The sequence below is a fragment of the Nestor notabilis genome, unplaced genomic scaffold (assembly GCF_000696875.1).
Source record: "Nestor notabilis isolate BGI_N333 unplaced genomic scaffold, ASM69687v1 scaffold1183, whole genome shotgun sequence".
Taxonomy (NCBI): Eukaryota; Metazoa; Chordata; class Aves; order Psittaciformes; family Psittacidae; genus Nestor; species Nestor notabilis.
Genome location: NW_009922197.1, coordinates 104,218 through 124,799, shown reverse-complemented (window position 1 = coordinate 124,799; position 20,582 = coordinate 104,218). Strand labels below are relative to the sequence as shown.

At 44.8% G+C, this 20,582-nt stretch overlaps 1 protein-coding gene across 1 annotated transcript in view; it reads right to left on the bottom strand.

The window, feature by feature from the left end:
- Positions 1–385: 385 nt before the first annotated feature.
- Positions 386–20,582, bottom strand: part of CDH4 (cadherin 4, type 1, R-cadherin (retinal)) — a gene marked incomplete at its 5' end in the record, with an annotated part of 101,743 nt that continues 81,546 nt past the window's right edge. Inside the window, 7 exons of the mRNA XM_010011495.1 lie at positions 386–629; positions 2,410–2,574; positions 4,408–4,547; positions 8,614–8,847; positions 9,919–10,152; positions 14,357–14,499; positions 17,928–18,181. Of these exons, the coding sequence (XP_010009797.1) occupies positions 423–629; positions 2,410–2,574; positions 4,408–4,547; positions 8,614–8,847; positions 9,919–10,152; positions 14,357–14,499; positions 17,928–18,181 (1,377 nt within the window). The remainder of the gene's footprint in view (positions 630–2,409; positions 2,575–4,407; positions 4,548–8,613; positions 8,848–9,918; positions 10,153–14,356; positions 14,500–17,927; positions 18,182–20,582) is intronic.

Here is a 20,582-nt window from a genome sequence, read left to right as displayed (position 1 = left end):
AAACAGTGCTTCTGTTCTAAGAAATTCAAGTTAAGACAGAGTGCCTTTCACTCTCTTTAGTCATAAAGCAGGTAAACGAGCAATATCCCAGCTGACATTAAAAAACCAAACCAAAAGAACAAAAAAAACCTGCAGCAGAGACAAGTGTTCATGCGAGACAGCTCAATATTCTAAAAAATAACATTGGAAAGGAAAAAAAATGGGGGAAAAAACCCAAAGAAACCTCCTATGTCACCACTAAAAATAACAACACAGTCAGCAGGGGATATTAATTAAAAAAGCTGCCACATCTGTACAGTTCTTGCTTCTGCATCGGCTCTTTTTGTTAATGTTGTCATCTGTGGGTTTGTTTTTTGTGGTTTTTTCTTAATATTCTTTTTTGTCGTCTTCTTTTATTTGTTTTTAAATAACGTGAGGTCAGTTTAATCTTCCTCGCCTCCCCCGTACATGTCCGCCAGTTTCTTGAACCTGGGCCCCCAGTCGTTAAGGTAGTCGTAGTCCTGGTCCCCGGAGCTAGAGGAGTTGAGGGAGCTGACGGAGCCGGCAGTGGAACCACTGCCCTCGTAGTCAAACACCAGCAGGGAATCATAGGGGGGGGCTGTGGGGTCATTGTCGGCCGCACGCAGGCCCTGGGGGGGCAAACACAGGGTGTCAATACTCACCATGGGTGTTATAGTGATGGTGCTAAGCAGCAAGTGCCCAAAGAAGTGGTAAATGCTCCATCCCTGGCAATGCTCAAGGCCAGGCTGGACAGAGCCTTGTGTGTGAGGTGTTCCTGCCCATGGCAGGGGGTTGGAACTAGATGATCTTAAGGTCCTTTCCAACCCAAACCATTCTATGATTGTAAGGAAGGGAGTTCAGGTAAGGGTCTGGGCTGGCGGAATATTTGGGATCCCTTTAGCAAATCTAAAAGAGGATGGGGAAAAGAGAAATGAGGATGGTGTGAAAATGAGGGTTCTGAAGCTTCCCCATGCTTGGATACCCCCCTGGTTGAACCCTGCTGGATGCCCCCAGCAGAAACCCACTAACTCCCAGTGCCACTGTAAAAAAGCTGGATGGAGTCGGAGGGGAGTTACTTCCAAGGATCCAAGTCTGGACCTGGAAAGCCTTCAGTTCTGGACAGCATGTTGTTTCTGGGGTTGCCTGTTAAGATTTCCAGCTTGTCCAGTGAAAGAATGACCAGCACCCAACCAATAACCATTATTTTAATTTTGATGATTTGGACTCCTTTAGGAAAAAACCCCAAAAATCACTCCTAGCAAAATTCTGCAATTAAGAGAGACTTGGGGTATGCAATTCTGGGCAGAGGGTTGGGAAGCATTGCTGGTCCTGTGCGATGTGGGAAGCAGTGTAGGAAGGCCACGGAAATGGCCTCGGGATATGAAGCAAAAGAATTGCTCTGCTGCAGCCCAGGATCAGGAAAAGCCTGGTGGAACAGACCTGCAAAAAAGCAAAATGTTCTGCATTCATACCTTCCAAAACCCCAGTCTCAGCGTGGGGAGATGGAGCAGGTTTTACCACAGCAAACAGCAGCCAGAGCGTGTGTAAGAGTGAGTCTTCACGCACATGGATGTGTGTAAATGTGTGTGTGTGAAGGATGGGCAGGAGCAAAGGAAGAAGAAACTTTAATGATGAAAGTCAGAAAAAAGCACAGCAGGAAGTGGATATAATAATAGAATTAAATTGCTACAACATTTATTTTTCTATCTTAGGAAATGAATGGTGTGTTTTGTCTCAGAGGAAATAATGCATCGATTGGTTTGTAACCACTCAATCACTCAAAACTAAAAACAAGATAAGAAACACTAAACAGATAGGTATTTGTACAAGCAGATAAAGGAGCAGCAATCTAATGTAAAATAAAAAAACCCTCTCTCATGTGAGATGAATCTCTCTGTTCTGTAAACTCTTTGAGGCTTTAGACCAAATAGAACTTACTAGGAAGGCACAGACTGGTGAAGTAATTACAAGTCCAGGAGCCCCAAATGGGACCTTAGGCTTTGAGGAACCCACGCAGCTGCCTTGCCACCACCTCCCTACCACGATGACAATCCTTTGCCCACATCCAGGTAACACTTTTACTTAAGCAGCTGCAATATTCCCAGTAATCCAAAGGAGACTAGCATCAGGTTATAGTGCTCAGATGCTGAAAAGCATGGTGCTTGTGATATCCACAGATCAGGAATCTTCGGTTTTTGGTTACACTTTGGCTTTTTACAGACTCAATGCCATTATTAGGCCAAGTCCTGTGTCCTTTGCTCATGCCACTTATTCCCCTAGTTTGCACCTGACTTCTCATGTGAGTAATAGCATCACTTGGTCTATGCAGCCACAAAAATGTTGCACAGCTGATCTTAGCTGGCTGCTCAAGCTTTTAATATGTGACACAAGACACCCTACACAACATACCTCATTAATAAAGTCACCAATATCCCCTGGATGTGGGATTACTGGTCTTATAGGATACTGCGGGTCAGCACCAATAGGTCTTTCATCCACCCTTCTGACTCCAGGTGTCTTGTTCAGAACATGATCCATGGTCTCTGGCTGCTGGAGCTGGCTTAAATCATAATCCTGAGACAAATGGAAAGGCACAGAGTGAAACGAACAGCTTTTTGTTCAGATCATCTGCTCACCCAATGTACAAGCAAGTTGAGAGGTCTGATCCTATTCCAGCTGAAGTTCAATGGCAAATCTGGTCCGAAGGCATGCAGCACCTCTAACTATCTAAATTACAGATGAACCTGATCTCTGAGTAGCTCATAAAATTGACCTCCTAAGAGTGTCTCTTAAAACATGAGTAAAATCAAATATTTAAATACTTTGTGAATATTTCACATGGCATCTAAATCTTTGGTATAAAAAATTGGCTTTTGTTTGTACGTGCACAGGGATACACATAACTTTCGATGAAATATGTAATATAATATAAAGACACTGCTGGTAGACATATTATTGCAATTACATTTCTACAGAAGTAAAAACATTAAAATGTGCATTGCATTTATGCATGTAGGCCTTTCAAAGTAATTATGTTCTTTCTGCTCATGAAAAATCCCAACAGAATAGGTTTCTATCAAGGAATGAGAACCGGGTAATATTTCATTTAAAATGTATTCATGTAGGTAATGGTGTTTTGCTGCTTTTCCTTTGCTGTTATTTTTAACAAATCCTTTCTAAAATATTTAAGCCTACAGTGTAGTTGCCTGAAACCAGATACTTCAGCTGGTTTGAATGCTTATAGCAGCACTTTGTTCTACCGGTGAAACTATTCTTGTGCTCAGACGGGGATGATTGAATCTCCAGGAGCAATATTTATAAATAACTTGTCAGTGACAAGAAAAAAGAAATGCTAATTGCAAGGATTTTTCTGTGAAATAAGAACTTCTCAAGTTTTGGGCAAAGTCCCTGCCTCGGCTCCCTGAGGTGGTTCTCGCCAGGCTCATCCTCTTGTCTTGAGATGCCACCAGGACCACCCTCAACCATGGCCTTAGGACTCAAGGAAGCAAGAATACAGCCATTATACGATGCAGAGTCACATAATTTGTGTGAACATTATATTTGAGAGTGTCGCAGGCTCTTTGCTTAGGTAGGAGTAAAACCCCCAGGGTCTTAAACACGAGCAACCAAACTTTGCTATTTTAGGTGAGGAAACACATCCCGAGCAGAGGGAAAGCACATCCCAGGAGTGCAGGCGAGGGAAGTTTTCATGCAACATCAGCATCGGTGTCTGTAAGAAGAAGCCACTGCAGAAAAGCTGACGCATTCAGGCAGACTGTGGCTTAGGGCTCCGTCACCAAGCAAAGCTTTGCCACCGTATGCTTTGCAGTGGAAAAGAAAATCCCCAAATGTATTTAGACACTTCTCACAAACCACATTCAGAAATTAAAAGAAATTAAAGAAGCATTAGAGACGATTAAGTAAATGCAGGGAAATCCCACAGAAGCTCTAGGTTCAAGCAAGCCAAGGCAAGTGCCTGCAGCCACGGTTCTGGGGCGGGTGGTAGCTGCTGGCTGGGCTTTATAAGGTCTCTGATAGGGAATGGTAAAATACACAAACTTAATGACTGAAATAACATAAATACTATTCAAACATGAGTGTAGTGGCTTGATTGATTGTCCCTCCCCAGGAAGTTGCCTAGGGGGTACAAAAATCCACGTGGCATCGGAGTCCTGGCACAGTCCTGCTTCCATGGCAGAGTCCCAGTGACATGCTGAATCCCCTGGACCTCCACCGGCTCTCACTGGTGTCCATGCCACACCAGGGAAGGCAATAAAGCCGCCTGGGCACAACCAAGGGGAACACAACCCTTTGCAAGTACTTTAGTGAAAATACTGTGGTTTCTGCCTTTTTGAGAGTGCAGATTGCACAGCTGCTCCTTGGCCAAGACCCACAGGCTCTTCTCACCTGGTCTTCCTCTCCACCTCCCTCTTCATCGTACTTCAGGATATTATCCCTGACGTCGTCCTCGGGGTCGATCAGGAGCTGCTTGGTGTGGCGCTCCTTCTCCCGGCGCTTCATCCACACCACGAACAGCAGAACCATGGCTGTAACAGGGAAGAAGCTGGGTGAGCTGCGACCTCACATGGTGCAAGACCAGGCTGCATGGGGCAGAGCTCAGTGGTGTGTCCCAGTGCCTCACCTGCCCTCTTCCACTATGGAGAGCCTCACTGGCTGCTAGCGAGAGGAATGTAATTGTGTCCTATTGCATGTTCTACTTCATAAGGGAGAGCTCAGTGAAAGCTGTAAATGCTGTGACAGGCCCCCCCTACAAACATTTAAGATCCATCACCAGTGCTGACGGGGCTGATTTTTACCAGATGCAAACACACAATAAAACGGAAAGCAAACAGGAAGTGTGGAACCTGCACCTTTCTGAGAAGATTTGATCTAAATCCTGAATTTTCAGGATTAGATTTCCACCTTTATTTTATTCAGGGGCATGAAATAAAAGTGGAGGGAAGAGAGCTGCAGAGGTGCTGGGAAGCGAACAGGTACAGATGGCCCACATCTTGTGCACAGGCAGCTCTTCCCCCAGTGCGATACAGCAATGCCCATTGAGGTCACAAGCCCTGGTCATTCTGCTGCTGTTTGCAGTTGGCCAAGAAAGACTGGTTTGGGGTGGCTGCGTAACACTGGGTCCTGTAATTGGATTTGGACTCCCTCATACTCCTCTTTGCTACATGAGGAAGGCTTTCTAGACTTCCAAGATCCTGTTAGCCAGGACACTAGCATACACTTTTGGCTACTGACTTGCAAAGCAGATCTAAGATCATTTAAAATCCTTTCAGAGAGCAGGGCTAGCTTTGCAGAACAAGGGAGAGCAGATCTGGTAGCACACAGCCAACCTCCTCAGGCATCAGAATTTACATGCCAGGCCCTGGCAAATCTCTCTCAGCACAGTAACAGTGAGAGATGAACAGTTCTTATCAGGAGAAGTTTTTCCCAACTTTACCCAAGGGGAATGCTGGATCCCCAAGCCACAACCTCATCCTTCTCAAGTCCACTCACGTCTCAGAGGCTGTGCACTCCCTGTGACTTACTGTATGGAAGTTGCTCTGGGAACCTAAGTCTCCATTAACAAGAGGCAACTAGACCTTGTCTTCTTCAAGAACCTGCTAATATGCTTGTTTTCATTCTCATACTCAGTGGCTGCAAATAAAAGCCATCAAAACAGAAATCAAGCCTGGGCAGCTGATGCAGTTACACCTCCCAGTGTCTTCTTCCCCCTCCATTCTCCATGCAAGCCACACACCAAGCTGTGACAGTGGCAATCTGCAGGAGAAGGGACAGATGGATGGACAGTGGAGGTGGGAACGTGTGGCTGAGGTTTGTTTCATCTGGGTCAGCTCTTGACCACGCCAAACCAATGCATCCAACACAAATTAACCCATGCAGGACGTAAGATCCCAAACGTTCTGTTTATTTTTCAGCTGCACAAGCAACCAGGTTTTCTTCCCATTTACCTCTTCACTGAGCCTTGGTGTTGCTTCACCGAGGGCAAGGATGGAGACCAGACCCTGGGGATATGGGCGGGCAGCTCAGCCTGCAGCCCCACTTTGTGAGGAGATGGTGAGGAGGGTCTAAATTCTCCCTCCCAGCACCTAAGTGTTTATACCCAACAGGAATTCAGTGAAGTGAGTGGAAGAGGACTGGACAGCTAATTACTGCCATTGTGTGCCAACTGGCTGCCATCCCCGCCTGCCAGCTAACGGAATTGTTTTCAGATAGTTCAGCATTTCTTTAATGCTTATCCTGGATCTATTCAAGAGACAAAAAAGAAAAGGGAAGAAAATGTAACTCTTATCTGCAATATAAAGCCTCAGCTATTTAGCAGACTATTGAAGTTCTTTTCTCGTTGTTCCTTTTCAAGTCTCTCACAACAAGATACCTGCCTAGTCCTCAAAGACAATATTATAATGGTTACTAGGGTTTATCTTTTTCTTCACCACCCCCCCCCCCCCCTTTTTTTTAATGCTACTTTTTCATGCAGTTGTAGAAAAAAACTGTGCCATTAACGCCTTTACAGCTACCTTGGAAAAAAAAGGGACCTTCAAAGTGTCAATAGTGGATGTAGTGCACTCTCCTTCCTTTTATTCGCTCTGCAGAATGGGAAGTGCTATTACTGCTGTTAGACCCATTTTCACTCTGCATGTAGTTTTCCTTGAAATCTATTGTCTTCACCCTCCACAATTTTTTATTGCGTTGCTTTCCTAAATGTGTTATTTGTGCAGCTAATACATCAGGAATTGGGAAGAAGAAAAAAAACCTTCGAGCAAAGGAAAAGGCCGAAACTTCCTTCACCTGAGGAACCTCAGATCTGTTCTCTTGCTGCTTCTTCCTTTTAAAGCCATCAAACTTTGACCTGCTGACTCAAAAATGGACATATAGCACAAAAAGATCCCGCATCTGTCTTTTTCCAGGCTATTGTTCAGAGGTCATGATATAAAACAGATAGAAAGAAGGCAAAACACTGGAAGGATGTAAATGGAAAACTGCTCATCGCGTATTACATTTTCCATCACTGCTTTTGCAGCTCTTGAAGATAAAAAAAAGTCAATTAGAATGACAATGAATATAAAAATAAGCTTTTGTAATAAAATCCGTAATTTAAAATGGGATAATGTATCTGAAAATGAAAAAAAGGAATCTCTTCAATCAAATGTCCTTCAGCTGAAGTTAATTTCAGTCAATGGGATTTTCAACTTTTTAAATCATATTTTAGCACTGGATTCATGCAAGACCAGTAAAGGAAAAGCCCTGTGTTTAAATCACCTTTGTGGCTTCCAGTACAGCACTCCTGCATAACCCGGAGTACCAAATGTGGTGGGACTGAGGAACACCACGTCTTCTTCTGAGTGTGCAACTGTGGTGTGCTCGCAATAAATGCTCTTGCTGAAGGGAGCAGCCTGGAACATTTTGCCACTGGGACCCCACACTCGGTGAAGGACAGGAATTGTGCATCGTGGCTAGGCACAGGGATGCTTCCCTGGCTCGGATGGGCTGGAGGAGGAAGGGGACTGCATGGCCACAAACAGAGTTTTCTTGCTCGTTCTCCAGACCAATACAGTAAATCAATTATACAACAATATATTCCCATTGCTGGCCCAGGAGGGTGGATGTTTGCCCAGAGGTGACCCATTCTCTTAATGTACCACATCATATCCACATTAGATGACATTTGTAGCATACGTCGCTCTGTCTGCTCTCTGTTTAAACACATTAGGGGTAAATATTAAATGTGATTTAGCACCATAACTCCTATTAGCTTTAATGGGAGTCCTATGGTTTCATCCTGTGTTTCTTGATGAATATTCACCTCATTGTTCATTTCAACACTCGTTTTTATCTATTCCTACTGTGCCAACTCCTGCTTGAAGTTATAATGGTATCATTTTTATTTTTAAGTGTGTGCACACATGGTTATTGGCAATGCTCACGCAAGCTTGGGACTAATAGTGTTGCTGGGCTAAAGGGATGGCTTTGCCTCGAGCAAAGGGATGGCCAGCCCTTCTCTGCGATGCACTGCCAGCTCTCCAATGCTCCTGACAAACGGGTGATCCTTCCTTTTAAAGGACTCATCATCCACCACGGTTTTAAAATATGTCATTTTACAAGCAATGGGAATAACTATCATTGTCTTTTCCTTTGAGCAACCAAAAAACTACAGCTATGCACTGGCTTGGCCAGGGACTAGTGAGACTCTTACAACCAGTGTATCAGGTACTGGGAACCAGTACATCCACAGCCAGCCAAGAACCTGAGAGCTATGGGGCAGTCTGCCACAGGATTTTGCACAAGTCCTTCAACTTAGTCCTGCACTCACTACCTACAAGACATTGTCAGGTGTAATGATGTTTGTAAAGCTACTGGAAGTCTTAAAAAGCGAAGCCTGATGCATGCAGAGAGTGCTCTAGCTCATTCTGCTGATGCTGCAGTGAAGGAGCTTCAAAGGCAGATGTGTGAACCACCCCCCACAGCTCAAAGCTCACAGCTCTGCCCCTTGCACAGAGCTTGCAAGGGTCTGGAAAAACACCATGTACAGAAGTGGGACAAAAGGGAACGGAATGGGAAACATGATGTTCCCCAGCAAGTGAGCCTTGTAATACTTACTGAGTAAAATGATGATGCAGATCAAGATGGCAATGATGGCACCTGTGCCCAGCCCTGCCGCAGCCACCGCCCCGATGGTGGTGCAGTCGCCATTCTCGTCGCAGGGGCACACTTTCACTTTGATGATGGATGTGTTGTACAAGGGGGGGTTTCCCGAGTCTGTCACAATGATTGGCACATCATACACACCCGCTTCCAGGTACGTGATTCGTAAACTAAGCTGGGCATAATCGCCTGGAGAGACCAAGACAGACAGATGGAGAGATGACAGACACTCTGGGAGAGCCTTGCAGCCACACTTGTAGATGCAGGGCTCCTCTGTCATAGCAGTCTTCTGAGTCCTGAAGAAGAGGCTATCAACAGCACACCTGGGCAGGACAGTTTCAGACTTCTGCCCTAACAGCTGGGTCAACAATCAGCCTGTGCTTTGCAGAATACTGTGTGTGCACTGCTGCACTAAACCTACCTCGATGCCATTTGCGAATCCGGTCGCATGCGTTTAAAACAGCATGAAATGCAAATAGTAAAGCATGGACGATGCTCCTCAGTCTGGACTGCTACTGTGGAGGCTTTCTGCTCACCTACCCTCCCACACTGGGATTTTTGGGAAGCCCATTGCCTGTTGATGACATGCTCGACCAAGCAGTTCCTCTTGTGTTCCCTCCCATGGACACACAAGAGCTGTGGGACTGAGCCCCGAGCTGTGAGGACACAAGCCATTGCCCCTCAGTGAGAGGAACCAGCTTTGAAGCCAAAACCAGCCCGTGGGTCCCTCATATTTTCCATCCTCTGCTGAAACTACCAATAAAAGGAGCAATTATGGCCATTTGCGGTTGTGCACTGCAATGTAAAAATCCTTCACATGCTGGTAATCTTCACACTTACCTGGCCCTCCTGGTTCCATGGTAAATTAAAAGGCTGCCTTTATGCAATTATGGTCAGAGAAATGAACATTGATCCTGATTGTGGCTTATGACAATTACACTGGAGGAACATAAGGAAGACTGATAATAGCTTTTTTCCCCTTGGCCATTATGGATGATTTATACTCTGTTCACTACTGATAACTGTTCATAATTATGAACTGCATTAAAAAAAAGCCAAGTGCCAAGGCTTTTAGAGTTATGCTGCAGGTCTGATACAAATCATTTCTGATTAACTATCTTGTCTATAATGTCAGCTATAATGTGCTTTAAAAAATAAAAATCAGATAAAAAAGTAGGAAAGTTTGGAAGTTTGAAACCGCATGTGGCCTCATTAGTGAATCAGAGTCCAAATGTCCTCAGGATTGCCTGCCCCATTTACCATTCAGCCGTGTTATGGTCCAGTTCTTCCTCACCGCAGATGGCACACTTGGCAGCTCGAAGACAAAGGGCCCGATGTTTGGATCAATGTCAGCATCCGCGGCTGTTATGTTGATGACATTCAGGTTTGGCTTTTCACAGATCTGTGCCTCCTTTGGCAGAAGCTCAGGAGCATTATCGTTGATGTCGATTAGGTAGATCTGCAGAGTGCCAGTGCCGCTCGCAGGGGGTATACCTGAGTGGGAGAGGCAGAGACCAATGACCATCACTTGAGAAGCAGCGGGATCGACAACAGCCCCCTCTCTGCCATCCAATTTCAATAAACCAGGATTTTCACCCTCCCTCCTTGGACCTAATTAGGGACATACTGCACTTTCATGGTCCCTTGATTTAAGAGGTATTATTAAAAGTTCCCCAAGCCTCCTAATGTTGCTGTTTTTCACTCCTGCAGAACACTGAGGTTGAGTTCTGCAGATTTGTAGCCTACAGCAATGTCCTTTGTCAAACTCTAAAAATACAAGGAGGCAACGTCAAGTTGCTAGTGCAAATTTTGGTACTGGCTGTTTTGAAGATGAATAACCATTAGAAAGATAGCTAACAAGAGGAAGAACAGGGCTTGGAGCGGAAAAAAGTAAGTAATCTGTTGGTCAGCAGTTACAGTAGCACTTGCTAGCCAGTATTTAGATTTGCAGACTATTACACTGCTGCAAAGAAAGCCCATCCCACAGTCAGCCCTAGCTTCACTAGTGAAAGGTCCCTGTTCAAAGCTATGAGCTAACCATCATCAAGCACATTGAGTGATGCTACTAGCCCATGGCAGCAAAAGTGTGTCCCAACATACAGTTCTTCATCCTCCCTACGTTTGTCCCAGACAACAGGGATGCTGCAGCACAGCAGTCTCAGTCCTCCAACCCCTTCTTGATGAAGAGCCACATATGTTTGACTAATGACCACTTACACAAAGTGATACCTGCCCTGGCAGGAGAGAGCAGCCTTCCCAGAAATGCTGCAGTATTTCTAATTCCTCTCCCCACACATACGACTGGCAGCTCTCTGTTGGCCCGCTCACTGCCTCCCTTCCCAGGCAGCATTGCTTCAGCAATTCTTTATTGAGTTTATATTTTCAGTTCTGGCTCTTTTCTCCCAGTGCTGGACATAAAGCTACACAAACTACTTCCCCACTAGGCTTCTGAGTGTTGCTTCTGCTTCTACAGACTTTTCTTCCTACATTCCTTTCTATTTCTGCTCCATTTTTCAAAGGAGCCTTGAAAACTCTGAAGGAGCCCTGAAAATCCTTCTTTCATGGTTCCTACATAAGCTCTTCAATCATTGATCTCATCCTTTCATCTAGTAAGCATGGGGTAGTCTCCCTCTAAAACAATGTCTTTGATCAGGCTTGAAAGTTTCTGGAGAGACAGACAGGATGTTGGTGCTGAACATGAAAACTGACTTTTAGGACCAAGCGAAGTGGTTTCTCTGTTTTCACATTACCCAGAATATCTTCTGGGATGAATGCAAGGCTCACACTCTAACCTCTGAGATAGACTGAACGGGAACTAGCAGTCCTGAGAGGCGCTAACTGGCATGTGGGTGAAATAGTCCTGCATGTAGAAATGCAGTTTTGTAGGGCTATTCGGTATCACTGGGCTCGGGGTCCTGGTATTTTGGTTCTTTATGCTCCTGAGGGCAGTTCTGGGGCAGTCTCAGGAGAAACGACAAGTAAACAGATTTTGTAAATGTCCAAGTACTACAAACCATGGAACATTTTAGATTATCTCAGCCTCAGCTGTCTCATGGAGAGAGAGCAAGTATGTGGATAGAACAGGTATCGATGGATTCTTGGACTTGATGCTCAAGAGATGAGGACCACCATAGCACCACTGAGTCTAGTGGAGAAGCTGGTCTGCTCCCTGAAGTTGACACTGAAACACTAATCACAGTAATTCAAATAAAGAGGAATATACAACTGCTACATCTGCATTTAACTATTGCATTCCCCATCATTGTTTTTTTCACAGTGACAGTGAAAGCAAGGTCAAGCCATGTTCAGCTGTAAGCAGGAGTCACTCCCATCCTGCTTGTTCAAAAATTTCTAAGGAACTCAGGCCACTGTCCTGACAAATCATGACAGAAGTGAAGTAAACTGTGCGTGTAGTCACTAAAGCATCCTAGTTTCCTACAGGATTGGGCCCCAAAGATAAGTTCCCATGGTGTTCTCTGATATTGAGGAAGGGGCAGAACATTGCTTCCTTCCGTTACAGAGTCCCTCTTCCTCCCCATCTCAGCTCCCTGCTTTATGAAACCTGTTGGAACATGATATATTTGAGCACTCAGCTTCCCTGCAAGATTGGTCGAAACTGGCTGAAGGGTTCTAACACTACGAGGCTCCACACTTGTGTCTGACATGGTGTGACCCAAGAGCCTCTCTCTCTCCTGGGAAACCAGGCTAAAAATATGCTGTTGATTAGGACTCCCCTTTTCCCCCTCCTTTTCACTGCAGGAAAGACTTTTCCTAAAGTGAGTATCTCTGCACTGTAGCCCAAGGAGAGAAAGAAAGCATGCCGAAGGAGTACTTGGCTGGACTTCTTTATCATACACTGAAAACAGCAAAAAGAACTTCAAGAAAACAAGATGTTGCTGCTTCTTTAAGAAAGGAACAAAAACCTCCACCAAAACCCTCGAGCCAAAGCCTTTTCTTAATGAGTACCTGACACTGGAGAGCCTGGAACTTTGGAGAAATGTGGAAAGAGTCTATTAGCCTAGATGAAACTTTAGCTGTTATCCTAAGCACTCTAGAGAGAATTTTAAATAACGTATTGCTTTATGTGCATTTTAATGGCTGCAATATACCAGTGATGGATTAATTTTTCAGAATACAGAGATTTATGTATGTCCTTACTTTCTGAGCTGCTGAATGATGGATGTGGAAGCGCTGATGCATTGCAGTGTCAGCACTGAAGCCAAGGAAAGGGGTTAACTCCTCATCACATTGTACTAAGTGCCTGGGATTTGCAAGGTCAGATGGTGAGGATTAGTTTGATGGGTTCAGGCTCTACCACTGCTTTTGTGAATAGTCTCAGCCAACTTATTTGATCTGTTTCGTGGGTCTTGCAGATGAACGCTGCTGGATCCCCTTGAAACTGTTTTGGATTTTGCTGCCCTGGCTACCTTCGTGGAGTGGAAGCTTAGGATGGGGCTAAGTCCTACCACTGATGTCACAAAGAAGGGGCAAAACTTGCTTCTTGGTACCATTACTGAGCATTGAAACTCTTCCATGAGTTTGCTTTGCCCCTGTGACCCTGGATGCAATGACTGAAGTGAAGCCTGAAACCCCAAAGGGAGTAAGTTTTCGTTAGCCCTGCAAGCACCACCGTAACTGCTCATAACGGACATGGCACCCTTCAGCCTGAGGGATGATAAGAGCTAACACACACTGTCCTGCAAGCACCTACAGAGTATGAGCAATATACTTAGGTGCTCACAGCCAAGCCTAGACTTAATTTTGTCACTGAAGCATGGCTCTGGTTTGATGTGAGTGCTCAGCACTTGCAGGGGGAAGGTGAGGGTGGCAGAAGGGGAGGAAGACCCTCTTCTTGCCCAGGGAAACTACTGAGCCTGCCACAAAGCCTTTTCCAAGTGGAGGAACTGATGAATGAAATAACAACATGGCCACATTCAGGTATCATTAGCAAAAAAGTCATCAACTCCTCCTAATCAGAATTAGGAAGAGAAATCCAGGGCAGCAGCAATGGACTGTGTGCCCTTAAGTGAGGCCAGCGCTGAGATTCACAGTGCTAATTTGACCAAAAGCACTGTGTGACCTTAAATGAGTAATGAAGAGCAAACCCTAGTGGGACTTCTCCATGAGAAGATGTGTACTGTCCTCAGTGGCTTTGGTAAGACAGCACACCTGCATCCAGATGCTCTGATGATGGTGGGATGTTTCAGAAATGGTGTCGGACAGAGAGAAATTAGCCCCGATGACAGACCCACAAACAGCTACCTCTCATGAAAGCCACAGCAGTGCAATGGATCATCGGCTTATTTTTAATACCCTCCTGCCATCCCCTACAATTATTTCTGATTTCCTGAAGGAAGGTTTCCAGAATGCTCTGATCAGTGCCTTTGGGATGATTACCAGGACCCGTGTGTTTGGCAGCCCTTGGAGAGCACATTCCTTTGACATTTTTTTAAGTTCAGGCTACACTGAACTCCCCAAATTGATTTTCCATTTGTCCTCCCTTCCCCTTAATAACACTCTCTGTATACTGTGCACATTTAATTTACTCCAGCAATTTCCCGTCCCACTTTCACATTTTTGACCATAAAAACCTGGGAAAAAGATAACTTATACTGACAACTCTGTCAGGGCATCATTTCTCTTAATGCATCACATTAGAGTCTTATTGAAGCATGAACAATGTGAAGCCTGGGCTCACCGTTGTCAGCCGCCAAGAATGTGGCCTCGTAGACATTATTCTTAATGTAGTCTGACTCTCGATCAAGGACAGCAGCAGTAGTGATCTGACCATTTGTGGCATTAATGTTCAGCCAGTTTGCAGGATCTGACAGCTTAGAGTATCTACAGAGAAAGGAAATAAATACATGGCAGTCTTTTCACTGACACATCCTTAATATTGCTTGAAATAAGGTTTGTCTGGACTCCTGACCCATGATTCAAAGGACCTTTGATAACTGGTTTTGTTGACAAACAAAACGCTAATTGAGTATCTGGGTTTTGACCTCTACAATTACTCAATTTTTTTTATTTCTTTCATTTTAAAGGCTTTTCTTTTTACTAAGTGCCACTTACATGCCAGCTTCCTGCTGCTGGGACTGGACATAGCCTGAGGTCTCTGCAGCCAGGGAGAAATGGGGTCTGTGATGACCACTGCATTTGTATGTCTGAATTAGAGGATGGATTCCTGCTCTCTCCTTCTCTTAATGTTGCCTTTCCTAAAATAGCTCTTGCTCTAAACCCACAGATACTCTTGTTTTCTACCCTTCGCTAATGAACAACAGTTTGGGAACACCACACTGGAAGAATGGCAGTTTTCAGGCCACTCTTTTCTATCAGAACCGTATCTTTAACAGCAACTGCCTTGGGGACACTATAATGGGAGCTTAAAGCTGTATTGAGGCTTGGACCCGGGTCTGCTTTCCTGATGCATTTTTATATGTTCCTGAACTAGCAGGCAAGATGATCCATGTGTGAGGTTTGGAGAGAGCAGCAACAAGGGGGTCCCCTTGGCCCCTAGTGTGCCCTGGGGCTGGAAGAACCCAAGGGCAGATTCATCTCCCAATGACTCAGTCAAATCACAGACCAAGTCTGTTCATGCCCCACACATGAACATGGATTGTTTTGGGCAAACTTTCTGCATGCTCTCCAGATCAATGTGTCTTGTTTACCTTTCTCACTTGCTTGTTTTCCTGGTTTTATTTGATTCCTTACTTACTAGAACAGCAGTTTGAATTGAGATGGACACTTACTGCCTAAACTGGAAGCTGAATGGCCAAATTACTGAAATAAACCAAAGCTGAGCTTATTTCATGGGTACCTCAGACCTGCTGATAGTTTTATGTACATTTTTGTAGTTAAATACACAGGCAGGAGGGAAAGCTTTTGGTGAATATCCCTTTCTAGAAATGGGCTGTTTGAAGCTGAAACTCAAAGTGAAACTTGAGCTGCATCAATCCATGTGAGCAGGAAAGCAACACACAGCTGCAGGAGCCCCTGCCAAAGGAAAGAACTACATTTCATGGAGCTAGACTCTTTGGGATGTTTTAATTTCTTTTTAATATCACTGCTGTGAGTTCCCTGCCCTTTCTCTGCTAAACGACCAGGGATCCAGTTTCAAAGCTGACTTTGTGAATGTGTCTGTGGCTAATGAGGATAACTTGAGGTGTGATGTTGGTCATGCCAAGCTGTGCCTTAGTGGAGATGCTTCTGCTTCCTCACCTTCTATTTGTAAAACTCCATTTCATCAAAGACTATTTAGAGGCTGAAAGCTGTATGCAAGGCTCTAGCAGCTGGACCAGCTCTGAGAAGTGCTTATCACGGATCTGTAGGCTTAGCTGTTTGGGTATCTTTTTCCCTTAACTCACCAATGCCAACTGTGAAGAAAAAACAATATACCCTTTGCATAGCTAACAAAGGAGGACCCCAACAACACCCCACTGCTTTTTGCCAAGCCATTGCATTGGGCTGTCCCTGATGAAAAGGGGGTAAGAGGGATTGTACTTGGGTTTGGAAACAAAGTGCTGGTGGTTACACAAAATGTGCATTCTGGAAGCCCTGGGAAAAAACAACTCAAGTAATTGGCTGCTCATATTCACAGAAAGTCTTACAGGACCCTGCACTTGCTCTGTGTGATGACAGGAATGGTTTAGCAGAGCCGGTCCTTCTCCCAGAAACGGCAGATGCTCCTTTGGATTACAGATTATCCATCTCTGGGTTAGAGGGAGTATTCAATCAGAAATGAGCTGTTCCCTCCTCCGAAAAGCAGCCTTGGTACACACATTAGGGAAATAAAGACCCTTCAAAGGCCAATATTTCAAAAAGAATATAAGAAGAACTGGCTCGTTAGTGAGGATGGTCTCTCTCCTCAAAAGTCACAATACCTGTCTAAAGACAACAAGATAAGGCAGTGAGTAAACTATCATATTCTAGACCAGACAGCTCTGTGTCAGGTGAAATATTTCAAACTTTTCCTGACACGAAATGTCACAACTGATGTAAGTTTAAATGGCCTTGGATGTGCTCATGTTGCACACTCAGGTTTTGCCAAAAATACTGCGGTCCTTACAGACTGAGAGTAAAAAAGAAACAAACTTCTGTGCATGCAGAAGTAGGCAAGAGCAGGAAATGGGTTTCCCATCTGCGCAGATGGAGGCTGAAGTACCTGTGAAAGGTGTCACAAGGACTCTCATTTTCACAGGTACTTTTCTGCCAATGCAGTTCCTGGTGGGAAGGTGTGTGAGCTGGGCTCCTGGACTACTGATTCAGTCCCCAGTTTGCCCAGGTGGGACAAAAAAACCCAGCGAGTGACACCCTCCTGTTTGCAGCATGGACTAAATTTGATCTTAAACAGCTTAGATCAAACATCTAACTTTCACAAGGCTAAAATTTTTCCAGCTGCATCCCATTCACAGGGAAGGCAACTAATGAGGAGGTTACATTCGGCAGCTGGTCTGAAGGGAAAAGGAAGGTCAGAACAAACCTCATTCACTGCAGAGCAGGCAAGGGCTGCTGGAGTGCTTTATTTGGACTGGCAATAGTCGGATAAAGACCAAGTGCCAATGGCATGTGAATGGGTGTTTGACTGCTCAGGCAATATTTAACTATATGACGTCTTAAAAGCCCGTTCAGCAGCTATTTGTAACCGAGCCAGCCTTGCTCTGAATGGGCTGATAGATCCTCTGTACTATGCTTTTTAAGACAGGTTGAACCTAAATCCTCTGGAAGCAACACAAGACATGATTAAAAATCCCAGTCATTCCCTTTGGAAATCTAGCCCGTAGCCCCTTCTGTGCCTCAGTTTCCTCCCTGTGAAACAGAAAATAACAAAGCTGTCCTTTTCTATGCCTCTGTGTTTAAGAAATACATAAACAATATAGATCAAAGCATCCTCAACAGGTAGAGACAAAACATTCAGTAGAATGCAGCCCTGACCTCTGTGGCTCTGTAACCACGCAGACACCCCTTGCTATTGACTGCTTGCACTTGAAGCTGCCAACTGCCCCTCTGCAAGCCACTAATGTGGGGCCCAATTCTGCCTGCCCTGCTGCACTCAGCCACTCTGGCTTACCTGGAGCAGGGAGGATGGCGAGTTCAGAAGCCTGCAGGTTACTCTGCAGGCACTCTACTGGGGGTGCCAATCCCTGCCAAGCATTTTACTCATCTTGCACCAGTTAGTCTGTGAATTAGCTTTCAGCTGCTTTGCTCTCCAAACTTCTACAGCTGCAATCCCCCACCTGTACATGAGCTCACTTGGCTGCCTGGTCTCCCACCTTACTGCCTGCTGCATGAAGCGATCAGGATCCACTGCTGAAAACGTTGTCAGGACTGTCCCTGTAGGCACCCCTTCCTCCAGCCTGATTAACTTGTGGTTCGTCGGGAAATACGGTGCTTCGTTGACATCTGTGACTGAAATGGTGACTCCTGCAGTCGACTGGAAGGACATCTGGATGCCACTGGCCAGGGGAGCTTGGTTTGATACCATCACTGTCAGCATGAAAGCTCTGTTCATCTCGTAATCGACTGCCTAAAACAAACAAACAAGCAAGCATAGAGCCAAGCACAGGATAAATTCTACCTTCTGGCTGAAAGCTGCAAGATTTAGAAGGCAGATGATATCAAAGTCACTGCCTCGACTCGTTTCCTCCTGTGAGCTCAGTTCTTTTAAAGGTGTAAATCCAGACCAGCTTCAATCCAGTGGAGGATTTGCCCTTCCATTATTTGGGTCAAATAGATAAAAAACCCCACAAAACAAAAATTGCAAACAGCAGGGGGGATTTGCCCTGTGTTTTGTTCCGGTGCTAAGTGGTTTCAAAAAAAGAACTGCCTGTGTTAGCTGAGCACTGAGTGAACAAATCCAGCAAGAGCTGCTCTAAATGCAACAGGCAGAGCCTGTTAAGAGGAACTGGACAGGTACTTAACAATGCTATTAGCATTTAGAGATGCTGACTAAGTAACTGTGACAGTCCATGAGGACTCATGAGCTTGAAGTGCTCTTCATTCTTCCTCTTAAGTGAGTTTATAAGCAAAGGTGGAGCTGCAGTGAACAAGGCCAGGTCTGGTTTAATCAGGCAGTCTTTCCACTGAGACCTCTTGTCCTCTTGCAAGACACCTTGTGATCCCCTGAGGTTGCCTGCACACTCCTACAGATGTGATTTGCTGTTGGGTGGCCACAGGTCTCTTCTCAACAGAAACATAAAGATGTGTCTCACGAGTGAGTGAAAAGCCTTTGCTGGCACAACTGACTGAACCACAGTATAATAATAATTTCTAAACCATCCCAGTAATTACTATGAGGGAAGTCACTAATCATCTGCCAGGGAGGCTTGAGTTATGCAGGATCACACCTCTGCTTGTTAAAAAGTGCTTTGCCATGATTTATAAATGTAGAAGTGTAACCATTCTCCCTAATCCCTTCTCCAGTGCTGAGTCTGCAAAGCAGACTCTTTCCAGTGTAAAATGCCACAGTTACATTGACTTCAGTAGAGCTGTACTGATTTACACCAGCAAGATCTGGCTTCCATGTTCCGTTTAAACCCCAGTATTGTCAGGAGAGAAATCAAATCATAGGAGGCTACATGAGAGAAACAAATTTCAGGGGCAAAAGGTAAAACACTGGAATCTCTATTCAATTGAAGTGCAAATGTTCCTATTGCTAAATGGTTTCCTGACAGGCAGGGCCAACATTTAATAAATAAAAGGAAGCATAAAGATTCCCAGTACACCCACCAGCACTGACTCACAGACTTGTCCTGCATTCAAACAAGACGCATGGTGAAGGATCCCATTTAAACCTTATTCAAGGCTTTGAAACAACTTGACGAATGCATTTCCTCAATTTCTTTTCACAACCCTGTAATTTATATTTCTCTAGTCTTATTTATTTCTTTCTTTTTGTGCTGGCCTGTTTGCTGACCTTGCTGGCATGTGGTGGCAGTGTCCATAGCACTTTAGTCTGCAAGAGAGACCATCTGCCTCCTCCTCTTCTGTGTCTGAGTGTGTTTGACAACATACTTTGTTGTCAAAAATATAAGGTAAAATCAAGAGTTTGTGCTTTCACGGCAGTGTTTGTGCTATTGTTCCCAGTGGGACAGGAGCCCCTTGCAGCCACAGTTCAGCCCTAAGCAGAACTTCTTTTACACCATTAGAAGCCATTTCTACTGGAACAGTTCATACTTTGCTCCCTAAAACTGCCTCCCTCTGACAATAATGGCACACAGAGCAGTCGGTGCTCTTCACAGTGCACTAACCCTTCCATCTTGATGCATGTCACTAAAAATGCTACATATTCATCAGTCCATGGTTTTAGGGACATGGTTTAGTGGTGGACTTGGCAGTGCTGGGTTGACAGTTGGACTTTATGATCTTCTAACCTAAACAATTCTATGATTCTATGACAGGAGGATCCTAACACACCCCATAGAGCTGCTGCATCTGGGACAAGGAGGTGCTGGGCTGTTGCCTACTTTCTAATTGTATGTCCAAGAACCACGTAACATGAAATTAAAAAGCAGCACCTTTGCAAATACCCCTTGATGGATGTTCAGTGTCTGATCTGGCCCAACTGCTCTGAAACATCCCCTTGGAGATGCTGCACATCCTCCTCCTTCACTAGCGTCTCTGACCTGGATGCAGCAGAGTGAAGCCGCGTGTCCTCCTTTTCTCAAGGTATTTTTAACTAAAGTGAACAAATTTTTCTTATGTTATTGTTGAGGCAAATAATAACTGAAGCCTCAGAAGCATTTCCATTATAAATTCAGAGCTCTGATCCATGCAGAGTTTGTAATAACATTTTACTTAGCTGGCTGCCACAGGGCAGCCACTGCTAAGTGGCTTCAAGAGATTGTCTTCAGACTCTGCAGTGTCTCATCTGAGTGGGAAGTTTCTCTCTTCCCTTGATCGAGGCTTTCTTTGAAGATCAGGGCCTG